The following is a 25,133-nucleotide window of genomic DNA, read 5'->3' as shown; positions in this document are numbered from 1 at the left end:
CATCATGTTATCTGGTAGGGCGGTCAAGCATTATTTTCAACTTAACAGCCGTGGTATAGCTTTGTGTAACGTAGAAGTTTACCTGCTGTGACAAACTCTAGACGGAAAAGGGAAAATTAGGCCATATTTACTTTCTTCCCTGTATTTGCTTGCATGTCGGTTACATTCAAACTTTAACCACAACCTTAACTAATATCAATATGATTCAACAAGGCTGATTACATTCTTTTGCTATTTGTTATCGCTAAGTTTTAACGCCACAAACGGGCTCAAAAAAAAAACAAAGAAAGGCCCAAACGAAAGCTACCAAGCGCTGGGACTCGATGGAGGGAGGACGAGGGGTAGAGGGTGGAAGGGGCAGGGAAGGGAGAGCAGAAAAAAAAAAAAACTCAGAGTATGGTCCTCAGGGCTCTTTTCCACAGAGGCGTGTGACACTGGGCCTTTGAATAAATGCAGTGTGTGCTGCAGTGCCCTACAGAGGAACTGATAACACAGAAAGAGACCAGAAGGGAATTTGCTTTAACACAAGCTTTTTTAACTCTTTCCTCTGCTCTTCCCCCCCCCCGTTCACCGCCACTCGAGTCCACGGCCATGAGATGCCGATTCTCTGGTGGCTCTGCGATGACTGATTCTCAGTCCAGCCTTAGTCTCGATGTTCATCAAGTTGGGAGGGTTTCACTTGAATCATATAGGTCAGGCTGACACAGGGAACAAAATGGCCTGAATCTGATTTGACTTCGGAGGGTTTGGATCCTCAGTTGCGACGGGATGCTCGGGTTGTTTAGAAGCGACCTTTGGCCTCAGAGCAAACTCATATTCATCCAGTCACAACCAGGAAGAGAACCAACTACCTCCCTTGAAAACCATCATCATCTCATTTTGAAAGAATATCTGGTAGGTAGCAGTCAACCAGCACAGAAACTTGACTTCCATGGGATACAATCACCATCTCATATCTGTGTTAGATAACAATCACCCTGCACAGTGACTTTATGGGCTCCCTCAGTTAAACTGTAAAGACAAATTCAGCTGACACGGGAGAAAGGGGGCAACTGCAAAAAAGCTGAACAACCCTCCATGTCACCAATCACATATCCTCAACTAATCAAATGCAAGAAAAAAAACTTCTAGGACAAAACCTTTTCATGAAGAAGAATTCAGTAAGAGGGAGTGCTATCGCTGAGTTAGCCTTCCCCCGGCTGTGGTGGAGAAAAGAAGAAGCACAAATCAGGTCAAGTTCTCTAACAGAAAGTCACTATCCCAGGTTGGCCCGTAAACTCAAATCAGACATCATTAAATGTAGTCACACACACACTTTGTCGCTGGTGCACACAACGTTAGCTACTGTTTAGAGATTAAACAGTACATCAGTACAGTATCTCCGCACCTCACCACAAAGTAGATCAGTTCCACAAAGGGTGGGGCCGGACCGAGTATGAAGCTCCTCTCCAGCAGCCGCGTTACAACAGATTGTAACTCATATCTGCGAGCAAGGAATAAACGTTTGTGGACCTAATCTTTGTGTGTTTGTTGGGAGCGAATATGAAGAACATCTGCACGTCTCCAATGCTGTTCAGTGTTTTACGGTGACCAGCTTGTTTTAGCACCGAACGGAGAAGGCTTTCACATTTCTGATAGAGGGAGAGCTAACTTGGTGCAAAACAGGGGCTGGGGCTTATTTGAATTTGCTCCACTTCAGCTGACACACACCGTCGGGTGGCTAGCGTAGCGACTGCAGTGGCATTTGTTTCCATTTGCATAGACTACAGTTTGTTATACGTGCCTTTTTTCCATGGAACCTGTTATTCCAAGCTGCTGTAGGAAAAAAGTTTTTAAAAATGGATGCTGTGATGATAAAGATCATCAAAACTAAGCATGGGATGTTGTTGACTGTCAAAGGTTTACTCTCATGAATATGCAGGTAAATCATATGGTTAAGAATTAAATGAGAGTTCTATCCTAAATTTCCTCTGTATGAAAATACAACTGCAGCGAAGCTCACATGCCGTTTATGTTGTTTCTGACTTGCCTCAATAAAAGCCGATCTTGTAACTTCCCAAAAAGATACTTCATTTAATTTAGACAGCAGAATCAACTGTACATTTCCTGGCTTTAAAATCGGCATACGACTAACAAACAGGAAGCAATCTACTGTTTACGAGAAGCCTAATCAACTTCTCCTTCAAATAATATCTCTCGCAGATCACGACAACTCCTTTTTCTGAATTATCGTACACATCACGTCCCAACGTTGTTCTGTCTAAGACACACAAACTTTACAACACTGCCAAGTTCCATTTCCATCCTTAATTCCCAATATCCAATAACTCAAACTCAATATACAGTTGTACAGTACTCGAGAATCACTATAAAATTTGTTTTCAAAAAAATATAATATCCATAATAAAACAGATTGGACGGGTCACAATGACACAGCAGTATAATTCACATTCATCATTGAAGCAGGCAGAAAACACAATGATTACTCGCAGAGAAGGAAAGAGAATGTTATGGGTCAGGGTTTTTAACTACTAATATGTCAATGTAATATATATATATTTATATACACACACACACACACACACACACCTTTTCTCCAATCTCCAACAGAGAGTAAAGGACTATTCTTGGGAACACAGTTCTGACACTGGTTTCAAAACATGTGCGACCAGAAAGTCTGAATCTGTTGAGGATGTTTTTTAAAGAGCAGCAGCCAAAATGAAATAAATTTACGGCTGAAACGATTTTCTGTTTTATGAATCAGACGATCAACAGAATGTGCCTCGCAAAAGTTTTGATAATCAATAGATCGTCTTCTGGTTCCAGCTTCTGAAATGTGAAGATTAGCTGAATATAAGTTTAATGTCATTATAAATTTAATAATATTTGATATTTGGACCATTAGCTGACCAAAGCAAGACATTTGTAGATATCATCTTTCACTATGGGAACCTTTCATGGAAACTTTCCGGTATTATCTCACAAATTTAGACGGACAAATTGATCAACAGTTGCATTCCAAGTAAAATGTTTGTAATATCACAAGCTGATCTATTACCAACCCTCTCTTCACCTACACATACAACAAGTCACTCAGGGAAAAGTAGGATTTCAAAAGTTACTGCAACTACTTCTTCTTACCCATCGTTAATATCTAAGCAGTTTTCACTCATGACGTTGAGACAATGTCCAGAGTTTCCCTTTCATAAGTGAAGTACACAAATGAAGATGTGTTTTTACCAACTGGAAATGTACAGTTTGGTCTAGGTGACGGGTGGTAACTGGGGTGTGCAGTAGAAACGATAGAAACGTCACTAAGATGCCTATTGTGAATTCTCCAGACAATGCTCTATTCACACATGGGCTCCATTGGACATTACACAGACTTTATAATAGGAAGCTAGCCGGGTAAAGTTTGTTTAACGTCTGGTTCGACTGATTCAGATGTTTGCGTTCACACATTACTCCTGCGGGTGATGTTTAGAAAAGTTCAGGGTTGCGCTACAGGTGTGTGAAAGCAGCTAATATCGCTTAAGAGCTACTAAAACGAATTTCACTGAAACAGCATATTTCTCAAGAGTTAAGTCATAGTTCTCCATGACATCATCGGTTCCACAGTTTCCAGGTTAGTTGTGCTGCCACTTTTCAAACCGGCGCCAACAGGTGAAAGCCACAGGTTCCTGATTGGCCGTGTTCCTGCATGGCTGTATTGGGTGTCATGCCTGGTGGCACTAAGTGACAATGTAGTGGTGACACTGACGGCACAAGTGAAGCCCGAGACTGATGACAAGCACAGACACTCCACACAGAGCCATGTTGTTCCCGATGGCCTGACCGGGCCTGGGAACTCGACGCCGGCTCTCCCCACGGCCCCGGCCCTCACACAACACAACAACATCGCAGGAGCACAGACGACTGCCGCCCTGTTAACACTCTCACTGTGGACCCTGTCAGGAAATTAACACCAAAACCCTACTCGTGGATATTCCCCAAGAGACGCGGGAACTTGAGAAAGATCATGCAAAGATTTCAAGTTGCAATGAAAAGACAATGCAACTCTAAGGATAAGGCACATTTTGATGGCGTGGATCAGACCTGAGGCCCGGTTAATGAAGATCCAGCGATAGCCAAACTTTGAGGCCTTGTTGGAAAAATCCTAGACCATATGATTGCAAAATCTCAAGACCACACATAAACTTCTGCTTATTTTAAAGGTTATAAAATATTTGCCTGAAGATAAAACAAGACTTAATGAATCATTAATCTACAAAATACCACAAGTACAGTATAAAATGGCGATCACTGAAAGGCCCCTGTCCAACCGACAGTCCAAAACAAGAAGGGATTCAGTTTAGAACGATATAAAACCGAGTAAAGTAGTAAAATGTTCCCACTGGAAAAGCTAGAACTTGAGAATCTTTGTCGTTTTTGCTTGTAAAATACTTGATGCTTAAAATTGATCAATTATCGAATCTGTTGCTCAATCAACTTATCGTTTCAGCTCTAAAAACAAGGTTTCGGTGTTCAGGGAAGCAGCAGCTGATACATTAGAATGACTCGGTACCTCAGTCGAAACATGATGTAACAACAGCAAAAGTTATGATCACTAAACCAAAAGAAGTCTGACTTCACGTTAAAACACATCCGCTTGATTCCCATAAAAGTGCACTAATGGAAAAGAAACATCCAAACCTGAAAGTTTATCCATAGATTTATTTAAACTTGTCATTCCTGTTTGGCGGTGCTGCACAAACCGGTGTCAAAACAAGGAGCACTTTCAAAATTATGTATAACATAATTTACATTTCCAACACATGACCTCACGCTATTGAACGGCTGATCACACACTGAAAAGAATCCCATGTGCTCCAGCCTGCATTCAAATCCACATACAGTGCATCTGCTTGGGCTCTGATGGGGAATTAACACACGGGATACTCGTCATTCTCATTCTTAACTTCCAGACTAAGAGGAAAACACCTTAAGCTTTTGTTATAAATAAAGTTAGATGGAAAAAAAGGCAACATTAGGCTGATTAGGGCTAAATTTGATCCGGCACCCCCTGAGCTGTATCGCTAAGATCAACACTGTCGGCCATAAAAAAAAGGGAATGTTCTCATCACATACCATCCAACACCCACACTAACACGAACACACATAAAAAAAAACCACATATGCAGCATTGTAGGACATCTTTCCTTGTCTCATATTCACATCTGCAAACACACACACACACACACAGAAGAACTTAGTGAACATCTTACCTGTGAATAGTCAAAGTCGGAGAGAGGTGCTATGCTTTTGATGTATTCGATTCTGAATTGGTCCTCCGGGTTGGCTAGCGGGACAGGGGGTATTAAAGTGCTCATCGCAGACACTATCGTCTACAAAGCAGAAGTTGTGGGAGAAAAAAAGACCAACATTAAGCAGGATGAAACAAAGATCTGATCGTACGCCTGCGTAATAATCAAGTGAAATGGGATTGCACTGGGATCACTCACCACTATGGCATCCTTCACGTTTTTCCGAATATCTTGGATTTTCTGTTTCTTTTCTCTGTCATTTTTTGAAGGGGGGGGGGACAGAGCAGACGTGTGAGGCAGCGGTCACCAAAAACAGAAAAACCACATCAGAAAGAAACAACACATCTTCAATCAGGACGGTTATGAGTAAGACGGGGGTGACTGCCGGGTTACACAGAATTTGACAACATGTACATATACATTGAGGTCGAGGCGGGGGAATACGTGACAGTAGAAGAAGAGGTAACCTCAAAATGTATGTCAGGGTTGATTCAAAGCAACATTAAAAGGGAAATGACGATGTAGTCGAGATGTTTCTTGTGTTTTTTTGTATCTTAAAGCTGCAGGATTGTGTCTCCTAGCTTAAAAAGAAACCCGGCCTCCCATTCACAAACACTTCACGACTGAGGATTTTCATGCAAAGTTTACCGGACTCGGACATGTACTGGGCCTGTTTAAAATAGACCAGTGGTAAGATCAATGCCATGCAAGGCCTTGCAGCAAAACAAATCATCAATAGGCCCGTGTCGATCACAACCTTTCACCCCCTCACATGAAACAGGAAACAGTGAATTAATTGGCATCTGGGATCCTCGCGTATGTATGATAAAGTGTACAAGTGCACGGAAAGGAGGAGGAGGAGGAGGAAGAGGAGGAGGAAGAGGAGAAAAGAGAGGGAGAAAGCAGATATTAGCTGCTTTGCATTGGGATACTGGGCCCAACAGGCGCTGCAGTGCCTGGGGAAAATCCAATTCAGGGGAGGGAGGGAGGGTAGTGGGGGGGGTGGGGGGCTGAGCTCCGGCCCCGGCAGTGTTGTGCATTAGCAAAGGGGGGGGGGGGGGGGGGGTGGGGGGGGTACATGGACGAGAACCGGTGTCACATGCAGCGGCGGCTGGCGGGGCTGATGTTGCACTCACTCCGCGTTGAAGCCGTTGACGTGTAGGATCCTCATCTGCTTCACAATGGTGCTTTTTCCGGACTCTCCCGCACCTACACACACAACACACACACACACACACACAAACAGACACACACACAGAGAGAGAGGGAGAGAGAGAGAGAAAAACCATGAAATATCACGTAGACACGCTGGTAAATACAAACAGCCTCTCCGGTACCATGTTGGCTTTTCTTTTTTTGGGGGGGGGAGAGAGGAGGGTGGGTGGTGGTGGTGGTGGTCGTGGGGTTGGGGTGGGGGGGGTACTGGGGGGGGAGATGAAGCCAGTTAATTGCAGGCTCCGGTGGCTGGAGAGCCTCGCTTCCATCAATATCCACCCCCATGACATATTATTGCGAGCGCTGTCAAACGGGGCTACGTGTTGGGTAAACGCCGGGGATTAGCTAACCCTTCCCCGGCAGCCTAGCCCCGCAGCAGCACCACCAGCAGCAGCAGCCTTACCCAGCAGCAGCAGCCTGTGTGTGGCTTTGTACGCTTGTCTCTCCTTCTGCAGCTGCTTCTCGATCTTCTTGTTCGCCTCTCGTTGAGCCTTCTCGTCGATGCGTTGATCTTCAGTCTTGCTGTTGCCCAAACAACCCATCTTCCGTCGCCCTAGCCCCCCTTTTCCTTGTGGAATCGCTTAAAAAAAAATAAAATAACAAAAAAAAAAACACAACACACACACACCGAAAACACACACACACCACACACGCGCACACACACGCCAAAAAAAAAAAAAAAATAACAACGTATGTACGTAGAAAAAAATAACACCAGGGCTGATGTCGGGAGAAGGGGGGGGTGAGGGGGGAGGCTCGGCGGCGACACGGGAGGGAGACTATGGTTAAAAAAATAAAATAAAATATATATATAAAAAAAAAGGGAGGGGGGGTGGGGAGCGGGGGGGGGAGAGAGGAAGGAAAATCTCTGCGAGGCTGTTCCTCCGTCGGAGGGAGGAAGACGTTCCCCCCGCTACGAGTCCTCTTCAGCCGCAGCCAGCCGTCCTCCACACCGCCCGCTAGCTGCTCGCCGCCCGGGAGAGGACGCCTCGGTTCCGCGGAGACACACGGGAGACACACGGCCCCCCGGAGGGACAGACACACGCGGACACACGACGAGGGGACGAGCGAGAGGACGGCGGCGGGGGGGAGGGGGGTTCTTCTTCGGGGTTCTGCGGGAATCCGGTCAACTGCTCCCGTCGCGTCTCCGGCCCCTCGCGTCTCTTCGGCAGCTCCGGGTTTTTTTTTTTTTCCTTCTCTCGGTGTTTCTGTCGCTTTAACTCAGCACTGCCTCTCGCTGTGGCACCAGGAAGTAGCCGAGCACCGTGGAGGAGGAGGAGGAAGAGGAGGAAGAGGAGGAGGAACACACACCTCCGTTCCGTTCTGACACTAACCCACAGCATCGGGTGCTTTCACATGGAGGACTCATCAGACTGAGCAGCGAGGAGCAGTAATGGTGGAAGTCTTCTTCTTCTTCTGCTTCTTCTTCTTCTTCTACTGCTTCTTCTTCTTCTTCTTCTTCTTCTTCTTCTTCTTCTTCTAGAGGAGGCCCTGATCCAAACTGGCAACCCATTTACAGTGTGTGTATGTTTGTGTGTGTACTGTTTTGTCTTTAGGGTGGTTCTCCTCAGACACAAAAAGTATACAAGAAGTATAAATATGAGTATAAACACGAGTTTATGTATAAGTATAAACATTATATACTGAAATTATACTTCATACAACTACTAGGCCCTGACCCAAACTGGCAACCCATTTACAGTTTGTGTGTGCACTGTTTTGTCTTTAGGGTGGTTATCCTCAGACACAAAAAGTATACAAGAAGTATAAATATGAGTATAAACACGAGTATATGTATTAGTATAAACATGATATACTTATATTTATACTGTATACAAGTACTAGGCCCTCACCCAAACTGGCAACCCATTTACAGTGTGTATGTTTGTGTGTGTACTGTTTTGTCTTTAGGGTGGTTCTCCTCAGACACAAAAAGTATACAAGAAGTATAAATATGAGTATAAACACGAGTTTATGTATAAGTATAAACATTATATACTGAAATTATACTTCATACAACTACTAGGCCCTGACCCAAACTGGCAACCCATTTACAGTTTGTGTGTGCACTGTTTTGTCTTTAGGGTGGTTATCCTCAGACACAAAAAGTATACAAGAAGTATAAATATGAGTATAAACACGAGTATATGTATTAGTATAAACATGATATACTTATATTTATACTGTATACAAGTACTAGGCCCTCACCCAAACTGGCAACCCATTTACAGTGTGTATGTTTGTGTGTGTACTGTTTTGTCTTTAGGGTGGTTCTCCTCAGACACAAAAAGTATACAAGAAGTATAAATATGAGTATAAACACGAGTTTATGTATAAGTATAAACATTATATACTGAAATTATACTTCATACAACTACTAGGCCCTGACCCAAACTGGCAACCCATTTACAGTTTGTGTGTGCACTGTTTTGTCTTTAGGGTGGTTATCCTCAGACACAAAAAGTATACAAGAAGTATAAATATGAGTATAAACACGAGTATATGTATTAGTATAAACATGATATACTTATATTTATACTGTATACAAGTACTAGGCCCTCACCCAAACTGGCAACCCATTTACAGTGTGTATGTTTGTGTGTGTACTGTTTTGTCTTTAGGGTGGTTCTCCTCAGACACAAAAAGTATACAAGAAGTATAAATATGAGTATAAACACGAGTTTATGTATAAGTATAAACATTATATACTGAAATTATACTTCATACAACTACTAGGCCCTGACCCAAACTGGCAACCCATTTACAGTTTGTGTGTGCACTGTTTTGTCTTTAGGGTGGTTATCCTCAGACACAAAAAGTATACAAGAAGTATAAATATGAGTATAAACACGAGTATATGTATTAGTATAAACATGATATACTTATATTTATACTGTATACAAGTACTAGGCCCTCACCCAAACTGGCAACCCATTTACAGTGTGTATGTTTGTGTGTGTACTGTTTTGTCTTTAGGGTGGTTCTCCTCAGACACAAAAAGTATACAAGAAGTATAAATATGAGTATAAACACGAGTTTATGTATAAGTATAAACATTATATACTGAAATTATACTTCATACAACTACTAGGCCCTGACCCAAACTGGCAACCCATTTACAGTTTGTGTGTGCACTGTTTTGTCTTTAGGGTGGTTATCCTCAGACACAAAAAGTATACAAGAAGTATAAATATGAGTATAAACACGAGTATATGTATTAGTATAAACATGATATACTTATATTTATACTGTATACAAGTACTAGGCCCTCACCCAAACTGGCAACCCATTTACAGTGTGTATGTTTGTGTGTGTACTGTTTTGTCTTTAGGGTGGTTCTCCTCAGACTCAAAAAGTATACAAGAAGTATAAATATGAGTATAAACACGAGTATATGTATTAGTATAAACATGATATACTTATATTTATACTGTATACAAGTACTAGGCCCTCACCCAAACTGGCAACCCATTTACAGTGTGTATGTTTGTGTGTGTACTGTTTTGTCTTTAGGGTGGTTCTCCTCAGACACAAAAAGTATACAAGAAGTATAAATATGAGTATAAACACGAGTATATGTATAAGTATAAACATGATATACTTATATTTATACGTTATACAAGTACTAGGCCCTCACCCAAACTGGCAACCCATTTACATTGTGTGTCTATGTGTGTACTGTTTTGTCTTCAGGGTGGTTCTCCTCAGACACAAAAAGTATACAAGAAGTATAAATATGAGTATAAACACGAGACTATGTATAAGTATAAACATGATATATACTTATATTTATACGTGATACAAGTACTAGGCCCTCACCCAAACTGGCAACCCATTTACAGTGTGTGTGTGTGTCTGCGTTTGTGTGTGCACTGTTTTGTCTTTAGGGTGGTTCTCCTCAGACACAAAAAGTATACAAGAAGTATAAATATGAGTATAAACACGAGTATAAGTATAAACATGATATACTTATATTTATACTGTATACAACTACTAGGCCCTGACCCAAACTGGCAACCCATTTACAGTGTGTGTGTGTGTGTACTGTTTTTGTCTTTAGGGTTGTTCTCCTCAGACACAAAAGGTATACAAGAAGCATAAATATGAGTATAAACACGAGTATATGTATAAGTATAAACATTATATTCTTAAAATTATACTTCATACCACTACTAGGCCCTGACCCAAACTGGCAACCCGTTTACAGTGTGTGCGTGTGTGTGTGTCTATGTGTGTACTGTTTTGTCTTTAAGGTGGTTCTCCTTAGACACAAAAAGTATACAAGAAGTATAAATATGAGTATAAACACGAGTATAAGTATAAACATGATATACTTATATTTATACTGTATACAACTACTAGGCCCTGACCCAAACTGGCAACCCATTTACAGTGTGTGTGTGTGTGTACTGTTTTTGTCTTTAGGGTTGTTCTCCTCAGACACAAAAGGTATACAAGAAGCATAAATATGAGTATAAACACGAGTATATGTATAAGTATAAACATTATATTCTTAAAATTATACTTCATACCACTACTAGGCCCTGACCCAAACTGGCAACCCGTTTACAGTGTGTGCGTGTGTGTGTGTCTATGTGTGTACTGTTTTGTCTTTAAGGTGGTTCTCCTTAGACACAAAAAGTATACAAGAAGTATAAATATGAGTATAAACACGAGTATATGTATAAGTATAAACATTATATACTTAAAATTATACTTCATACAACTACTAGGCCCTGACCCACACTGGCAACCCATTTACAGTGTGTGTGTGTGTGTGTGTGTGTGTGTGTGTGTGTGTGTGTGTGTGTGTGTGTGTGTGTGTGTGTGTGTGTGTGTGTGTGTGTGTGTGTGTGTGTGTGTGTGTGTGTGTGTGTGTGTGTGTGTGTGTGCTATCTCTGGTTATTACCCTTAAATAAATGTCAATAAATCTGGCTACTATCATTTTAATCAATAAACAATAAAACATAACAAAAACTTCTGTGTTCAAAATGTTGGTCTTTTGGATGGCTTTCCTTAGATCCTAGAAGTTTGCAAGTATATTAGAAGTATAAATATGAGTATAAACACGAGTATATGTATAAGTTTAAACATTATATACTTCAAATGATACTTCATACAACTAATAGGACCTGACCCAAACTGGCAACCCATTGACAGTGTTTAGAGTGGGTGGGTGTGTGTGCACTAGCTGCTACCCATTTCTGTGGTTTTACAGTAAAATAAGTGATATAGTAGTACTACTAGTTACTGCGGATCACTGTGTGTTATTATACATATTATATGTTATGATTGTTACTGATGAAGAACTCAAAGGTAAACAAAACAAGTCCAAGCTGGATATATCATCTGTTATAAGTTAAAGTCCTGCATTATAAAATTTTTTATATATATATATATATAAATTTACATCAAAATATACTTAAGTATCAAAAGTAAAAGTAACCTTTATGCACGGTACACTGCAGAATGGTGTATATTTTCTTATGGATAGAATTGCCAAGAGCTTCAGTTATCATTGCATTTAACAAAAAACAAGCGGTCATAATATGCAGCGCTACCTCGGGATGCTACAGTGATGCTAACTTAACCCGAACCCTCAACCTGACATAGCCCAGCCAGGCCGGTGCTAGCTGGTTAGCATGCTAACCCTGTTGGAAGCAATGTGAGTGAAACAGAAACAAAACTAGATTTAATATTGGCGTTTCCACCACTGGCAGGAAGTTTGACGCGAATTATCATCAAATTAACGTTTCAGTATCTATAGCAAAAAAGTACACATACAACCTTTAACCCTGATAGTCATATGAGTGTTATTTTCATGAGTGAACTGCTGTGAGCATCCGAGCCTGTCGCCTGGAGCATGAGTAACATGAATGTAACATGCATTATATTAGCAGGGACAGCAAGTTCATAGAGGAAAGGCCATATCCTGTTTTGCAGAAATTCAGCATCTCTTGCAAGGGATCAGCTGACCTTCAATAATTTGTTAAACTGTTATCTGTTCACCCAAGGACGGGGTTAGGTGGATAGCTTAGGCGTGACTGTAAGAATAAATACTGTGTGCTTTCTTTGTTTCTCATCTCAGTCTATTACTCTGCAGATCCGTGTGTCACTTGTACAATAAACTTCCTGGTAATGAAGCTTCTCGGCGTCTGGGCCTTGTTTACACTCGACCACAGAGCCCATTAGATCTAAACAGGAAAATCACATATTGGACATATTGAAACGTAGCATTGTTGATAGGTGATATCTGTACGTTTCCTGCGCTGCTTTATGTTTTTTGTTTATAAATCTTGTGATGGTGATGGTTTAGTTTACAAGTCAGGTCATTATGATACAGCCTCGGAGCAGCCCTACGTTTCCAGGGCCGATGAGATGCTGCTGTGATGAGACGGGAAGGCCGGGATCTGGTTAGCGTGCTGACCTCAGCAGAACAAGAGTTAACTCAGGAGTTGTTTTCCACTGCTGAGGACAGCTCTTGGGGAGTAAACGGAAGTTTGAGGCTGAAGTCGGCAACGTTTGATCTAGTTTGGTGAGTAAACACCTGTTAATGGTAACATTGGCTGTGTAGCAATATGTACATATAGTCTCTTTAAAGAGGAGAAAGGGGGCGGGGGGGTTACAGACCAAAAGGGTAGGAAGCTATTACTTATGTAGACTTTGCATCCTGCAAATCCACAATTAAAGTGGCTTGGATTCGATTCATTATCAGCTAAATGAGCCCAGAGCCGCAAACATCTGATATATAACTGCGAGCCTGTCTTTTTATATTGTATTATGAATTCATCTGTACTTTGTGCCCTTCACACGATATGAGCTTTTGTCTTTGTTCTCATACGACAGCCATTTATGTGTGCTTAGGGTCTGTCTCTGTAACGTCTGTTTGTTTTTAGACATGTGTATATATGTTATTGTCGCTTTTTTTAAATCTAACTTCCAGGGACTGTAAAACTAGCCTGCATGGCTTAATCTGGCACATCTACATGTTGATTAATGTGCAGTGTCCCATTTGAATAAACAAACATAAATATAACAACTGACCCAGAGCCTTAAAACATTATGTCCTTTCCAAGAATAACAGAACATATCATACTATTGACAATATCATGGTCATAATGTACATTATAACAATGGTAAGACAAATGAGCACAATCTTCATACAGTGTGTCATCTTGCTTAAAAAAATTCTAGTAGTGTCATAGGAAAGTTTGTTAAGTCGTCACTACACCAATAGAATATTACATTAATACCTTTGGATCAAATCTAAATAATGATTGGCATCATAAGGTTTAAACCTGTCTCGTATGTATAGTTCACTTCTGCAAGTTATAAATCATGTTGAACAACTCTTGTGTGAACATGATGCAGGCCCACTTTGTTGACTATACAAGAATCTTCCCAGCCCAAGCAAGTAAGTTCTGTGAATTCACCTCATTAACACTACGTATCAGTGAAAAACCTTACATGACACCCTCTTTATTATCGAGTACATCCTCTCTGTATGTTTGTGGAACACTCTGAGGTAGAAGTTTGTTAAAAACAGAACAGGTACCTCTCCTCTACAGTCACCACAGTCGGGCAGTGAGAGGTATGTTTATGACACTTGGGCGGAAACAGAACAACTGTCACTGTTGTGAGTGTTGTCTGACATTTATGTTTAGCTTGCTGTGGTTTCCTCTCAACCAGACCAGAATGGGGTATGTATCTTTTCTCAAGGGTTTGACTTGAACACAGCACTTTACATTTACACTACCATTGTGTTATTGAGGTGAAACATTGCTGCTGTGCTCTGTCGGTGCATGTGGGAGACTGAGCTAAACAATGTTCACAGACATACGCTTGTGTTGCAAACACTCATAGATCACTGAGTAGCATTCGACAACCATGAATGAGTATTTATGTAACGTACAACAAGGAGCACACTGTTATTGTGTCCTTTATGCAAACGAAATGCAAATAACCGTTTTCGTAAGTGTGACGAAGTTGTGCAGCATGCAAATCCAAACAGGAACCCTCACCTCACCTGTGGCAGTGTGAAAACAGCGGCACCACCACAACCCCACCCTAACAGACACAGATCCTTTCTCACCACTTCACACAGCAAGGTCACAAATAGAGAGACTGGCCCACACCATCCTCTAGTGGTCAGACGAAGCACTGTACAAAAGCTGACAGTTCCCCATGAATGTCACAGAACCAGGTTTAGTACCACAAATGATCGCCCTTTAATCTGAGAAGTATATTTAGCTGCGGCTTCCTCTTAACTTGACTAGAAGGGTGCGAGTGTGCTGGTTATATCTCTCGACAGCCAAATTTCATTAACATCCTCCCTCCAGGCCAAATACATTCCGATTATTATTACTTCACCTGGACGTTCTGGTTTCTCTGAGCAGAGTTAAAAAATGGTTTTAATCTTCTTAAGTGGAAAGTTTCTCTTTGTGCTCACCTTAAATCAGGGTTCAGAACGTGCACATACGAGCCAGATTTTATTTCATAAACAATTAGTTTGCATATGAATTATGCTTCAAATATTTTGCTACACACAATTCTGATGTGGGACAGTTTGTATACACTGAAAATGTACTTTAGTTAAGTAGACATCTTCTGAAGATAAACTATTAAAACAACATGTTTGGCACCGAGCTTTAAAGAATCACTACAATATTTCTGTGTAATAATGGCAATATAAATATTACATAATGAATTCCTTTGTCATTATTTATGCTGGGTTTTAAGACATTTTCAGATTCTTTTTTTAAGCAAATACAGCAATGAAACCATCCAAAAATACTTTTACTCTACAGGTAAATTCTGGTTCCAAAGTCTGACGAAGATATTTTTAGTGTTTTCACACTTGTACTGCAAAAAGACAACTGCACAGCCAGAGTCTGAGGTTTGGTTTCCTCAATCAGTTTATTCATAAGTAAATAAGCATTTTGAAAATAAAAAAGAGGCTCTGCATTATCATTGACGTTAAATAAATTCATAAAATATATCTAAATACCTTGTCTTTCTGGCAAGAAAAAGATTATGACTTCCAGTGAACTGTCACAGTAAATCTAAGAATATCTGACACTTAAAAGAGTTATCTTCTAACATATAACTCTCCCACACTTATTTACTGGCCCTGACTGTAATTTAAGCATGTACCGTAAAAACAGGGCACACGTCCAAGTGATATCCAGATAAAATTAGCCTCCTTGAAATTTTTTCTGAGGCCGGAAAGAATTTTACAGCAGTCTCTTTAGGGACACAGGCTCTTGATAAAGCAGAATAATAAAGAAGAAAAAACTAAAAGGAGGCCGAGCATAGTCCAATGTCCTTCCCATGCGGTGTGTTTGACTCTGATTTAGCTGATGGAAGCCGCCCTGCTATCAGGATCATAAATGGGACAATAACTCATGGTCCTGCACCATCGGTTGGTTATTACACTGACTGGGAACTCTGGTGCAGTTTGGGGCAAAGTTCAGGGAAGTCGAGTCAATGATGAAACCCATTCAGACGGATGCAAAGTTCACCCCCGACTCCACTTGTATTTAAAGGAGGAGGAGGCAGGGGGGGGTGGGGGTGTGTGTGGGTGGTGGTGGTGGGGGGGGGGGTGTTCTTCCACAGTACTTGACTGGATGAGTAAGCTTTTCCAAAATATGTTTTCCCATGCAGGAGAGCGGCTCAACACACAAAAGAAAGACAAGAAACGACAATCGGCGACTTCCAACAGGCAAATTCTTGGCCTACCTACAATTCCACTGCTCATTTCTATGCAATGCGCTCGCTGCCTGTTGTTCGGGCTCATGACGGGTGATGTGGCTGCGATGTGAAACAGCCAGTTAAGGACATCTAGGAAAGCAGTAACAGATATTATCCTCGCGCTGCACAGAATCTGATCCAAGAGACCTAACAATAAAGTGACTTCCTTTCCAAGAAATAATAGGAACTCGCCTTGCAGTTCCCATCCCTGCATTCATGCACTAAAATATAAAGTCTATGGGAACTCTATTAAAAGATTTTGGCGATTTTCTGAATTGTCCTCAGGTCAGAGATGTTTAGTTATGACTTTGCAAATGTGAATTGGCTGCATTTTTTTTTTACAGTTACTGCACCTTGAAAATATTACAGTGCTCACTACAGGAATTATATAATATCCAACTGTTCCAGTGACTCAGTGATTCATAACTAGATTAGTGGAAACTTTCTGATATCTTGCATGACTTATAAACTATATCACCTACTTGTCATCCCACATCTAAAACAAAGGCTTTATTTGAAGGAGGCTCATTTCCAGTCACATCACAATCAGGGCTTATCTAGAAGAACATGAGTTTGCTGGCTTTGCAATAAAACAATAGTTTTTTTGAATAAATTGCTAATTTTGTATGACTAATACAAATATTAAGAAATCCACATTTGAAAAGCGGGAAATATTACAGGTAATAGAAGCTCTTGCTCACCAGAAAACAAAGATCATAAACTCTGACTATGAAAGAAACGAGTTGAAACAACTGAAATATTATCAAAATAGTTTTTCGCAGGTGGACAGATGGAATACTTGTTTCAGCTCTGACATAAATTGGATTTTGTTGTGTAATGTGTGAACACACTGAATCCATGTAATATTTGTATTTTCAGTTTTAAACAAAACCTTCAAACTGAACAGCAAGAAACCTTTAAAGAGAATAACTTTTGAATCTGCAGAACTTTTCATCAAAGCTGTAACTATGTCTGAAATTATCAACTGTCAGTATGAGTCACACGAAAAATACAAATGGCTATAAATATGACCAAAGGTGTTCGGCTCCAGCTCTTAAACGGACGTGGCAGCTTGTTCAGGATGAAGGTTCAAATGAAAAGTTCCTCGTGGCTATCATTATTCAACTAAATACCCGCCGCAAATACAAACAGATAAAGTAACCCAGATTAGCGAGCATACGTTGCCTTGAAATGTAACACTATTTGAAAGGTGTCCACTTTCAGAGGAACACAAACCACCTCAGTCCTCTGGCATGCAACAGGAGTCCGACTGGAGACCTGGAGAGTATAAAGTCCCGAAGGCCTCTTAAGAGAAACCAAAAGTGGCCTGTGGCTCATGCAGAGGCTCCTGGGTGGCAACGCTGACAGATGCCGTGGCTCCCAAAAATAATTGTGACCCTGTAGCGGTGAAGAAAGTGGCCCAAACCCCATAATAACACGCTGAACTCACTGTGACACAGGTCACACATGCTTTATAGTTTTCAGCAGTGGCTCATGGAAGAATGTATGACACTTCCCCGTGTGACTTCATTAGGATGAGCCATTTCTTCCTGTGTGTAATTACTGAGGGCTGTTTACTCAGGAAATGAAACTGGTGGCCATTTATTATATAGAGTAGCAAAGCACTGTGTTGTTTACGGTAAGGCAGAAACACGCTGAAGTGGTTTTACGAGCGACGAGTGGCTGTTTTTGTTGTAAATGTACAGACATTTAAATATTGTTTTCCTCATCAGCGTTTCTGATCAGGACTCTTCAGGAAACGTAACCATAATAGCAGCTAAAAATAGCTGCTTGTCCTTGGAGGGTCACAGGGACAGGGGACAGGTCACCAGTCTATCACTCGCCTGAAACTCAGAGATTTAAACTACTTAGCTCACATCTATAATTGTGCCGCCCTCTTCATCATTATAATCAAAATAAAATTGAAACAGAACAAGTGGAATGGAAACCTTAACATTAAATTCTATTCCATGAATCTTCCTTCACAACTCTCTTATATAAAATACTATACCCTACATTTGTTTAATAAATGCTTTGATCTAAATGTACAAGATTCACTGTAATCAATCTGTAATATTTATTTTGTTTGTCCCTGGACAGATGTCATACTCCACCACAGGGCACTGTACTTTACAATAGTTTTACGATACTATTCAACATATATTTATTCATAGTAAAAACTGTAAATGTTCTACAATTAATCAAAAGGCTATTTTTCATCTGTTGTCCAACAGATCACTCACGCCCCAGCAGGATACAATAAAGTAAGATAACATAAAACTTTATTGATCACCAGGTGTAAAATTTTGTATATACTATCCTAAAAATAAACTTGTCTGTATGCAGAGCAAACATGGGCCAACACCTCAAAGTAAAGTTGCTTTAATACATTTTTGTAAACTAAATCCTGTTAATGTATACTCCATTTTGCACTTTAAAACTCTACTACTATTCAGTGCTTTGTGTTAGATTATCCTACACTGTACATTTATATACTGGTCTCTTTATAGTACATTACAGACTAACAAACTCCTTTATACTCTATAGGTTACTGTACAATACTACTGTGCTATACTAAACTACAGTATGAGCCACTATACTCTATCATTTCTACTATATTTAATATACAGGATGTTCCTCATTTGTTGTCTCTAACCGGACACTATACTATACTATACTATAAGTTTGCAGAGTAAACATGTCTCTACATATTTCTCTATACTAAAGCCTACTAAACTGTACTCTTCATTGCACTATACAACACTTTACTGTACTAGACTACAGGTCACATTACTACACTACATTCTACTCAACTATGCTTTATAACTTATTAAATAACTTACTTTAAATGTGCCACATTTGGTCAAAATGCTATCCTTCCTGTTGTCAGTGGACTACACTATACTACACTACACTACACTACACAACACAACTAAGGATGTTAGTTGTTACTAGTTGTTACTGTTGACATTACTGACAACAGAACACTATAATATACTATAGTACAATGATTTCTCAGCACCTCTGAAAACTATAAACACTATATTAGAGTATACTATACTATGGGCCACTTTACAACTCTCTAGTTAACATCCTTTATTATGAATTCCAGCAAATGCTACTGACAGGTCTATCTCTAAACATCTGGACATATGACCAACAGGTCAGATCAATAAGAGGACTATGACTATTCAGAGTAAATAAAAGATAAGTTGTCTCTGTCTCTCTATATAGACACTAAAGACTACTAAACTCCACTTTACACTACACACACATCCCTCTACTAAACTATATTTTACTACAGGACAGTACTCTACTACACAAATATAGATGTTTTTACTTCATGTAGATGTGTCACAGTGAGTTCGAACAAGATACACACTCCACTAGACTTTCGTAAACTATGTTATTAAGTCGTCTTAAGTCTTCTAAACGAACGCTAAAGAAAGAACACTATATATAACAATATACAGTATTCTTATATCCTTAAGGGTACTATACCACATTATAGCTCTACTATACTACAGAAACAACTGTATTAGAGCACAGTGGGGCTGTTTCCTATTTACTACACCATGTTGTACTACAGGACTACTTCACTAGACTAAAGAATATAGATGGATTTATTTGAAATGACTTCATGTAGACGTGTCACAGTTAGTTCAAACAAGAGACAACACACTCTTATATTACACTATAGTATACTACTACTTCATACTGTATTTGTAAACTAGAGCCAAATAAAGGACACTATAAATAGCAATACACAGCCAAATGGTCCTTCACTGGTCCTTTACCTAATGAAAGAGTGGTGGTATTTTCTATTTACTTCACCATGTTGTACTACAGGAGTACTTCACTAGACTAAAGAATATAGATGGATTTATTTGAAATGACTTCATGTAGACGTCTCACAGTTAGTTCAAACAAGAGACACACTCTTATATTACACTATAGTATACTACTTCATACTGTATTTGTAAACTAGAGCCAAATAAAGGACACTATAAATAGCAATACACAGCTAAATGGTCCTTTACTACAAAATGAAAGAGTGGTGGTATTTTCTATTTACTTCACCATGTTGTACTACAGGAGTACTTCACTAGACTAGTATTTATGGCAGTGGTAAACATGGCCCTGTGGCCTGGAGCTAACCGGCCTCAGTGAACCAGTGGAACCTGGAGCTCGGTGACAGCCTGGTGGGCTCCACGTTACAGCCGAGGACACCTAGAGGCTGCCGGGACACCAGGCCACGGTGGACGTCCATCTTCACCGTCTGTCCCCGGCAGCCAGGGGGGGCGAGTCTGCACAGCTCAGCCCCCAGATGTGGCACCGGGCCTCGGCACAGCGTGTGGAGGGAGGCCGGTGCGTCCAGGTTTCGAACCCACAACCCCACAACAACAACACACAGGCACGTACCGAGCAGCAGCAGCCGGTGGGTCTGCTTGTACTCCCGCTTCAGCTCCTTCAGCGCCCGGTCGATGCTCTTGCTGACTTTCTTCGCCTCCTTCTCGGCCTCCTTCTCCTCCACCAGGAATTTGTCCCAGTTTTTCTGCTTTTGGACGCTTGTCTTCGGCAGCAGCTGCAAGCGGCGGCCGCGGTCCTTCCCTGTCCCCTTACCCCCGTGTCCTCCACCACCTCCACCTCCTCCGTTCTGTATGAGCACCCCGTCGGTCCCGGTGTCCCCGCGGCGGGTGTCCCCGGCCGCCGGCAGCCTGGCCGGGTCCCCGGGGCGCAGCGGGCCGCTTCCCCCGGTGCTGTCCTCCGGGCGAGCTGCCCCGGATCGGGTCGGCCCCCCGGCGGCGGCGGCGGCGTCCGGCGGCGGGTCCGAGTCCGAGGTGGAGATGGATCCGCTCAGGTCCCCGAAGAGCCGGGGACGCAGACTGTAGCACAGCCCCATGTTGAAACCAAGATGTGTCCGTGAATGTGATTTCTCATAAATTAAAAAATATCCACACAGATCGCAGCGGCGCCGCCAGCCCTAGCGAGCCGTCGTCACATCGGATCCGCAGCGGCGCAGGTCAGGTCCGGGTCCGAGGCGAACGAGGGAGTGAATTATGCTCCGACATTTGCTAGATGTCATCTTGCATGGTTCCCCCCCCCCAGCCTCCGCTCCGTGGATCACCTGATCCTTCAGTGGACACTGCGGGTCCACCTTACCGTAAGTAACCTAAAGCACAGATGCGCAGACAGGGAACAATCTTCGTGCACAGCTGTTAGGTGCAATGCACGGCTCGTCATCGAGAAGGAGGCTCGGGGGTCTCACTCCTTGAAGACCCCTCCTGCTCCGAGGTGAGTCTCTATCTGCAGCTGGAAACTGATGCTCCTCAGAGAGACACATGGGAAATATTAAAAATATATCAGATTTAAGATTAGAACACAGTTTTTAGGCAATTCACACAGAGATTAATGAAATAATATTGGCATTATTTTATGAGCTAATCCTTATGTAATGTCTCGTTTATACACAGGCCTGCTACCTATCAGCCTGTTTATTATTATTATATATTAATATTGTGACATTTTCTAAATTCCTTCTCTCCAGGTAACATGTATTAAAGATTCAATGTGTACGATTTAGGTGAAAGGATTATTGAATATAAAATAAACAAAGTGATATTTTCACTCGTGTCTTTCATCTAAATTGTACAAATTGTTGTTTTCCTCACACTAGAATGGACCTTTATATTTTAATACTTTATATTTTAATACTTTATATTTACGTCAGGAGTGGGTCCTCTCTACGGAGGCCGCCATGTTTTTTTTTACCTTTTGAGTTTTTATGACAACTGAATGCGACAGGTTATCTTCCATGTTAGGAATGGGGGGTGGGATGAGGGGTATTCAGCTGCAATATGCAACTTCACCACTAGATGTCACTAAATTCTACACGCTAAATCTTTAATGGATTTTATAATATAATGGGTCATTTTTAGAATCCAATAGTCCTCGACATGTGGATTGAATATCTGGTGATCAGATATGAGTTCTGGGACCTTTATGGATCCTTGAGGTGCTCTCAAGTTCTTTAATTCAGATCTCAATCAAACATTCCATCACACAATCTGATATATAAAACATTTAGACCTTGCTCTAACCAGTCTTCTAATCTGGGCGTCACCGGTGATTCAACACCATTAAGTTATTGTCCTGATTACATTGTTGTATAACCAGGCTCCTTCGAGATATGTGTAGTTAATCAAAGGTCAGAAAAAAATGGGGATTATAAAATGTCTGGGGCTGAAGACACGGTCAGATGTAGAGATAGAAAAACACCACTAGATGGCGCAGTTATAAAACACATGTAAACTGAAAGTCAGGGGCCTTCACAGGACAGTGGCTCGCTCAGTTTATATAACATAGATATCTAGTAGTTATGATTCCCTTTACTATTTGTATCAAAATAATACACGTGGTATTTGTTTTTGAATTAATTATCACTGTTTTATTACAGTACTTACATGGTAGTAATCTAGATAACTATACATTTGGGCTTCTGGGGTGAAATATTCATTATAATAAATATTATTTAATCCCAGAGTACTGTGTTGTAGATTGGCAATATGTCAAAGTGCATTTAAAAACTTTATTATACTGAATTTTGTTTTAAGTTGAGCACACTTAACAAAACAATCCCATCACAAGACTCCAATATTGGCTTTTCCGGGGCTTTTATTTTTGTATCACATGATTTTTATTAGCTGATGTACTTTGCTTATTACTTCACGATAAACATTCCTCTTTGTCTCTGAACACTTCAAGAACTTCTTTAAAAGTTCCTTCAGTCTCAAGGTTCCCTCTCAATCTTGGACACATGTGTTTTTTCTCATCACAAAACATATAGATATGACAAATTCTGATATTATTATCTTGTAATGTCTCACATTAACTATTCATATTATCACATACTTTATTATATTCCTATTTTCAAACATACTGATACGATTTTTATTGTAAATAATTTAACGTGTTTAGTAGTACAGTGTATTGAACACCGTTTACATTACTCATAATCCATAATCCAGTAGTAAGTAGATTATGATTTGTTGTCATTTTATTTCGGAAGTCTCTGCGTTGCCAAGGAGACAGGAAGCCGTCCCTGGCAACGGAGGGAGCTGAGAGCATCACTGTTTGTGAACATCAACAGCTCGGGTACATCTCCTGTGGTAGGTCCACGGTTCTTAATTCTTACTTATATTATATGTTAGACTCTCATCATTTAGTAGACTTATCTGTTTAATGTCTCTACAATCTTCTGTTGTAAACATTGGTCAACATTCTTATCATTATTGAGAGGACAGTAAAAACATCTAATGTCACGTGCTCAGGTCCTCACTGTATAACCAGATTGAAGCAGCAGGGCTCTAAAGTCCAAATACAACTATTAATAGTTTTTATATCATCAAATTGGCTACTGAGGTCATTGCACCGTAAATAACATGTATACAACAGTGAGAACATCAAAATAGTTCTCAAAAATAACAGCATGACATAATGACAACTACTGGAAAACTAATAATAACAAATAACTATAGATAATTAGAGGTATGCATACGGGGAATAGAAACATTTTGATAAAGGACACAAGGAGCGAGAGGCAAACTTAAACCTAACATTCAGAACGTTTGGCTCATTTAATATACCTGACCCTAACCCTTCAGTGTCTGACTGTGTGACCTCTGACCTTTGCAAAAGAGCTGCAAAGCATCTGCACCTCAACCTCTAATATCTGTATTCACTGGTTTCTTTGTTTTCCATGATAATATGTTGAATATGTCTGCTTTGACAAACCAAGCTGCTTTATGAGGACATTTTGGAATCTCAGATCCTGCTTTCGATATTTTTCAGTATTTTCCACATTGACTGATAGTCGTCACGTTGATAGTTTGTTAAAGCCCAAGATTTCTCACAACCTCAAGCTGTTCCCTTAAATGAAATATGAAACCACCGGTCTGGTCCCCCCCTTTGAAAAAGCAATGTCATTCTCACTAAGTGTCTACACTTGTGATAGTTTGCCTCCTCTGACCCGAAGTCTTACGTCAGTTCTAAGTACACTGGACCTAATTACTTCAAGTCTAGCCAAGGTGTACTTTCCTCTCCCGTCCGCTGCAAAATGTGGGTTAAAAGAAAAGGAGTTGATAGCTTGGCTAGAAGAATATGTTGGTCAAGAGAACCTGGTTCTGTGTTGTAAAGAGTCATAAAGTGCAAAATGAGTATTGAAACAAAAGAAAGAAGATATCACGGGATGTCTTTCAATACTGTATTTTACATTTTATATCGTAGATCACAAGGCAAGGCAAGTTTTTTTGTGTTGCACATTTCAACAATGCAATTCAAATAAACTACAAAAGGCAACATGACAAATTGTAAAAGCAACATAAGATAATAAAAAAAGAAGCATTTGAAGAGAAATTTAAAAGAGTTACATCGAGAATAAAACAGAAAATGAGAAATAGAAGAGTGAGAGTATCACAAGATTGCCTTGAAATGAACCTACTAACATTCCCAATGAGAATTTAAGTCTATGTAACAATTAAAGAGATATAATCATAAATTGTTTGTTCGACAGTTCTAAACTGGAAGCTTTAACACCATAAAACAGCCAGGCTTGGATTAAGAAAGAGTTTAGTGTATCAATTGATAGTGTAGCTCAGAAACATGTGAGTACAGATACGTTTAAATAGTTCTAACACCTTTCAGCATCACTGTCTCACTTTTATGTGACCGGTGTTGGACAGAAGCAGGTAAACCCTCTGTCCATGGATCAAATTCATGACAAGTCTCGGTTTGAAAACCCATATGCTGCTGCACGCTCCTGTTCTCTTACTCAGTCTGCAGCTTCTCCTCTGCGTCAGCTTCCTG

The 25,133-nt window shown here is 40.6% G+C and overlaps 1 protein-coding gene across 2 annotated transcripts in view; it reads right to left on the bottom strand.

Annotated features, from left to right (window-relative positions):
* Positions 1–21,364, bottom strand: part of LOC133017965 (guanine nucleotide-binding protein G(olf) subunit alpha) — a 47,156-nt gene extending 25,792 nt beyond the window's left edge. Inside the window, exons 1-4 of one of the 2 annotated variants that reach the window (XM_061084237.1) lie at positions 20,691–21,364; positions 6,440–6,512; positions 5,502–5,556; positions 5,265–5,384 (exon numbers count right to left, since the gene is read on the bottom strand). In XM_061084237.1, coding sequence (XP_060940220.1) covers positions 5,265–5,384; positions 5,502–5,556; positions 6,440–6,512; positions 20,691–21,171 — 729 coding nt within the window. In that variant the 5' untranslated portion in view covers positions 21,172–21,364. Of the gene's footprint in view, positions 1–5,264; positions 5,385–5,501; positions 5,557–6,439; positions 6,513–6,921; positions 7,183–20,690 lie in introns of those variants that run through there. The other variant, XM_061084238.1, reaches the window with a different exon arrangement.
* Positions 21,365–25,133: the final 3,769 nt, after the last annotated feature.

This window comes from Limanda limanda, chromosome 13 (assembly GCF_963576545.1).
Source record: "Limanda limanda chromosome 13, fLimLim1.1, whole genome shotgun sequence".
Taxonomy (NCBI): domain Eukaryota; kingdom Metazoa; phylum Chordata; class Actinopteri; order Pleuronectiformes; family Pleuronectidae; genus Limanda; species Limanda limanda.
This window is presented reverse-complemented; position numbering and strand designations above follow the sequence as displayed.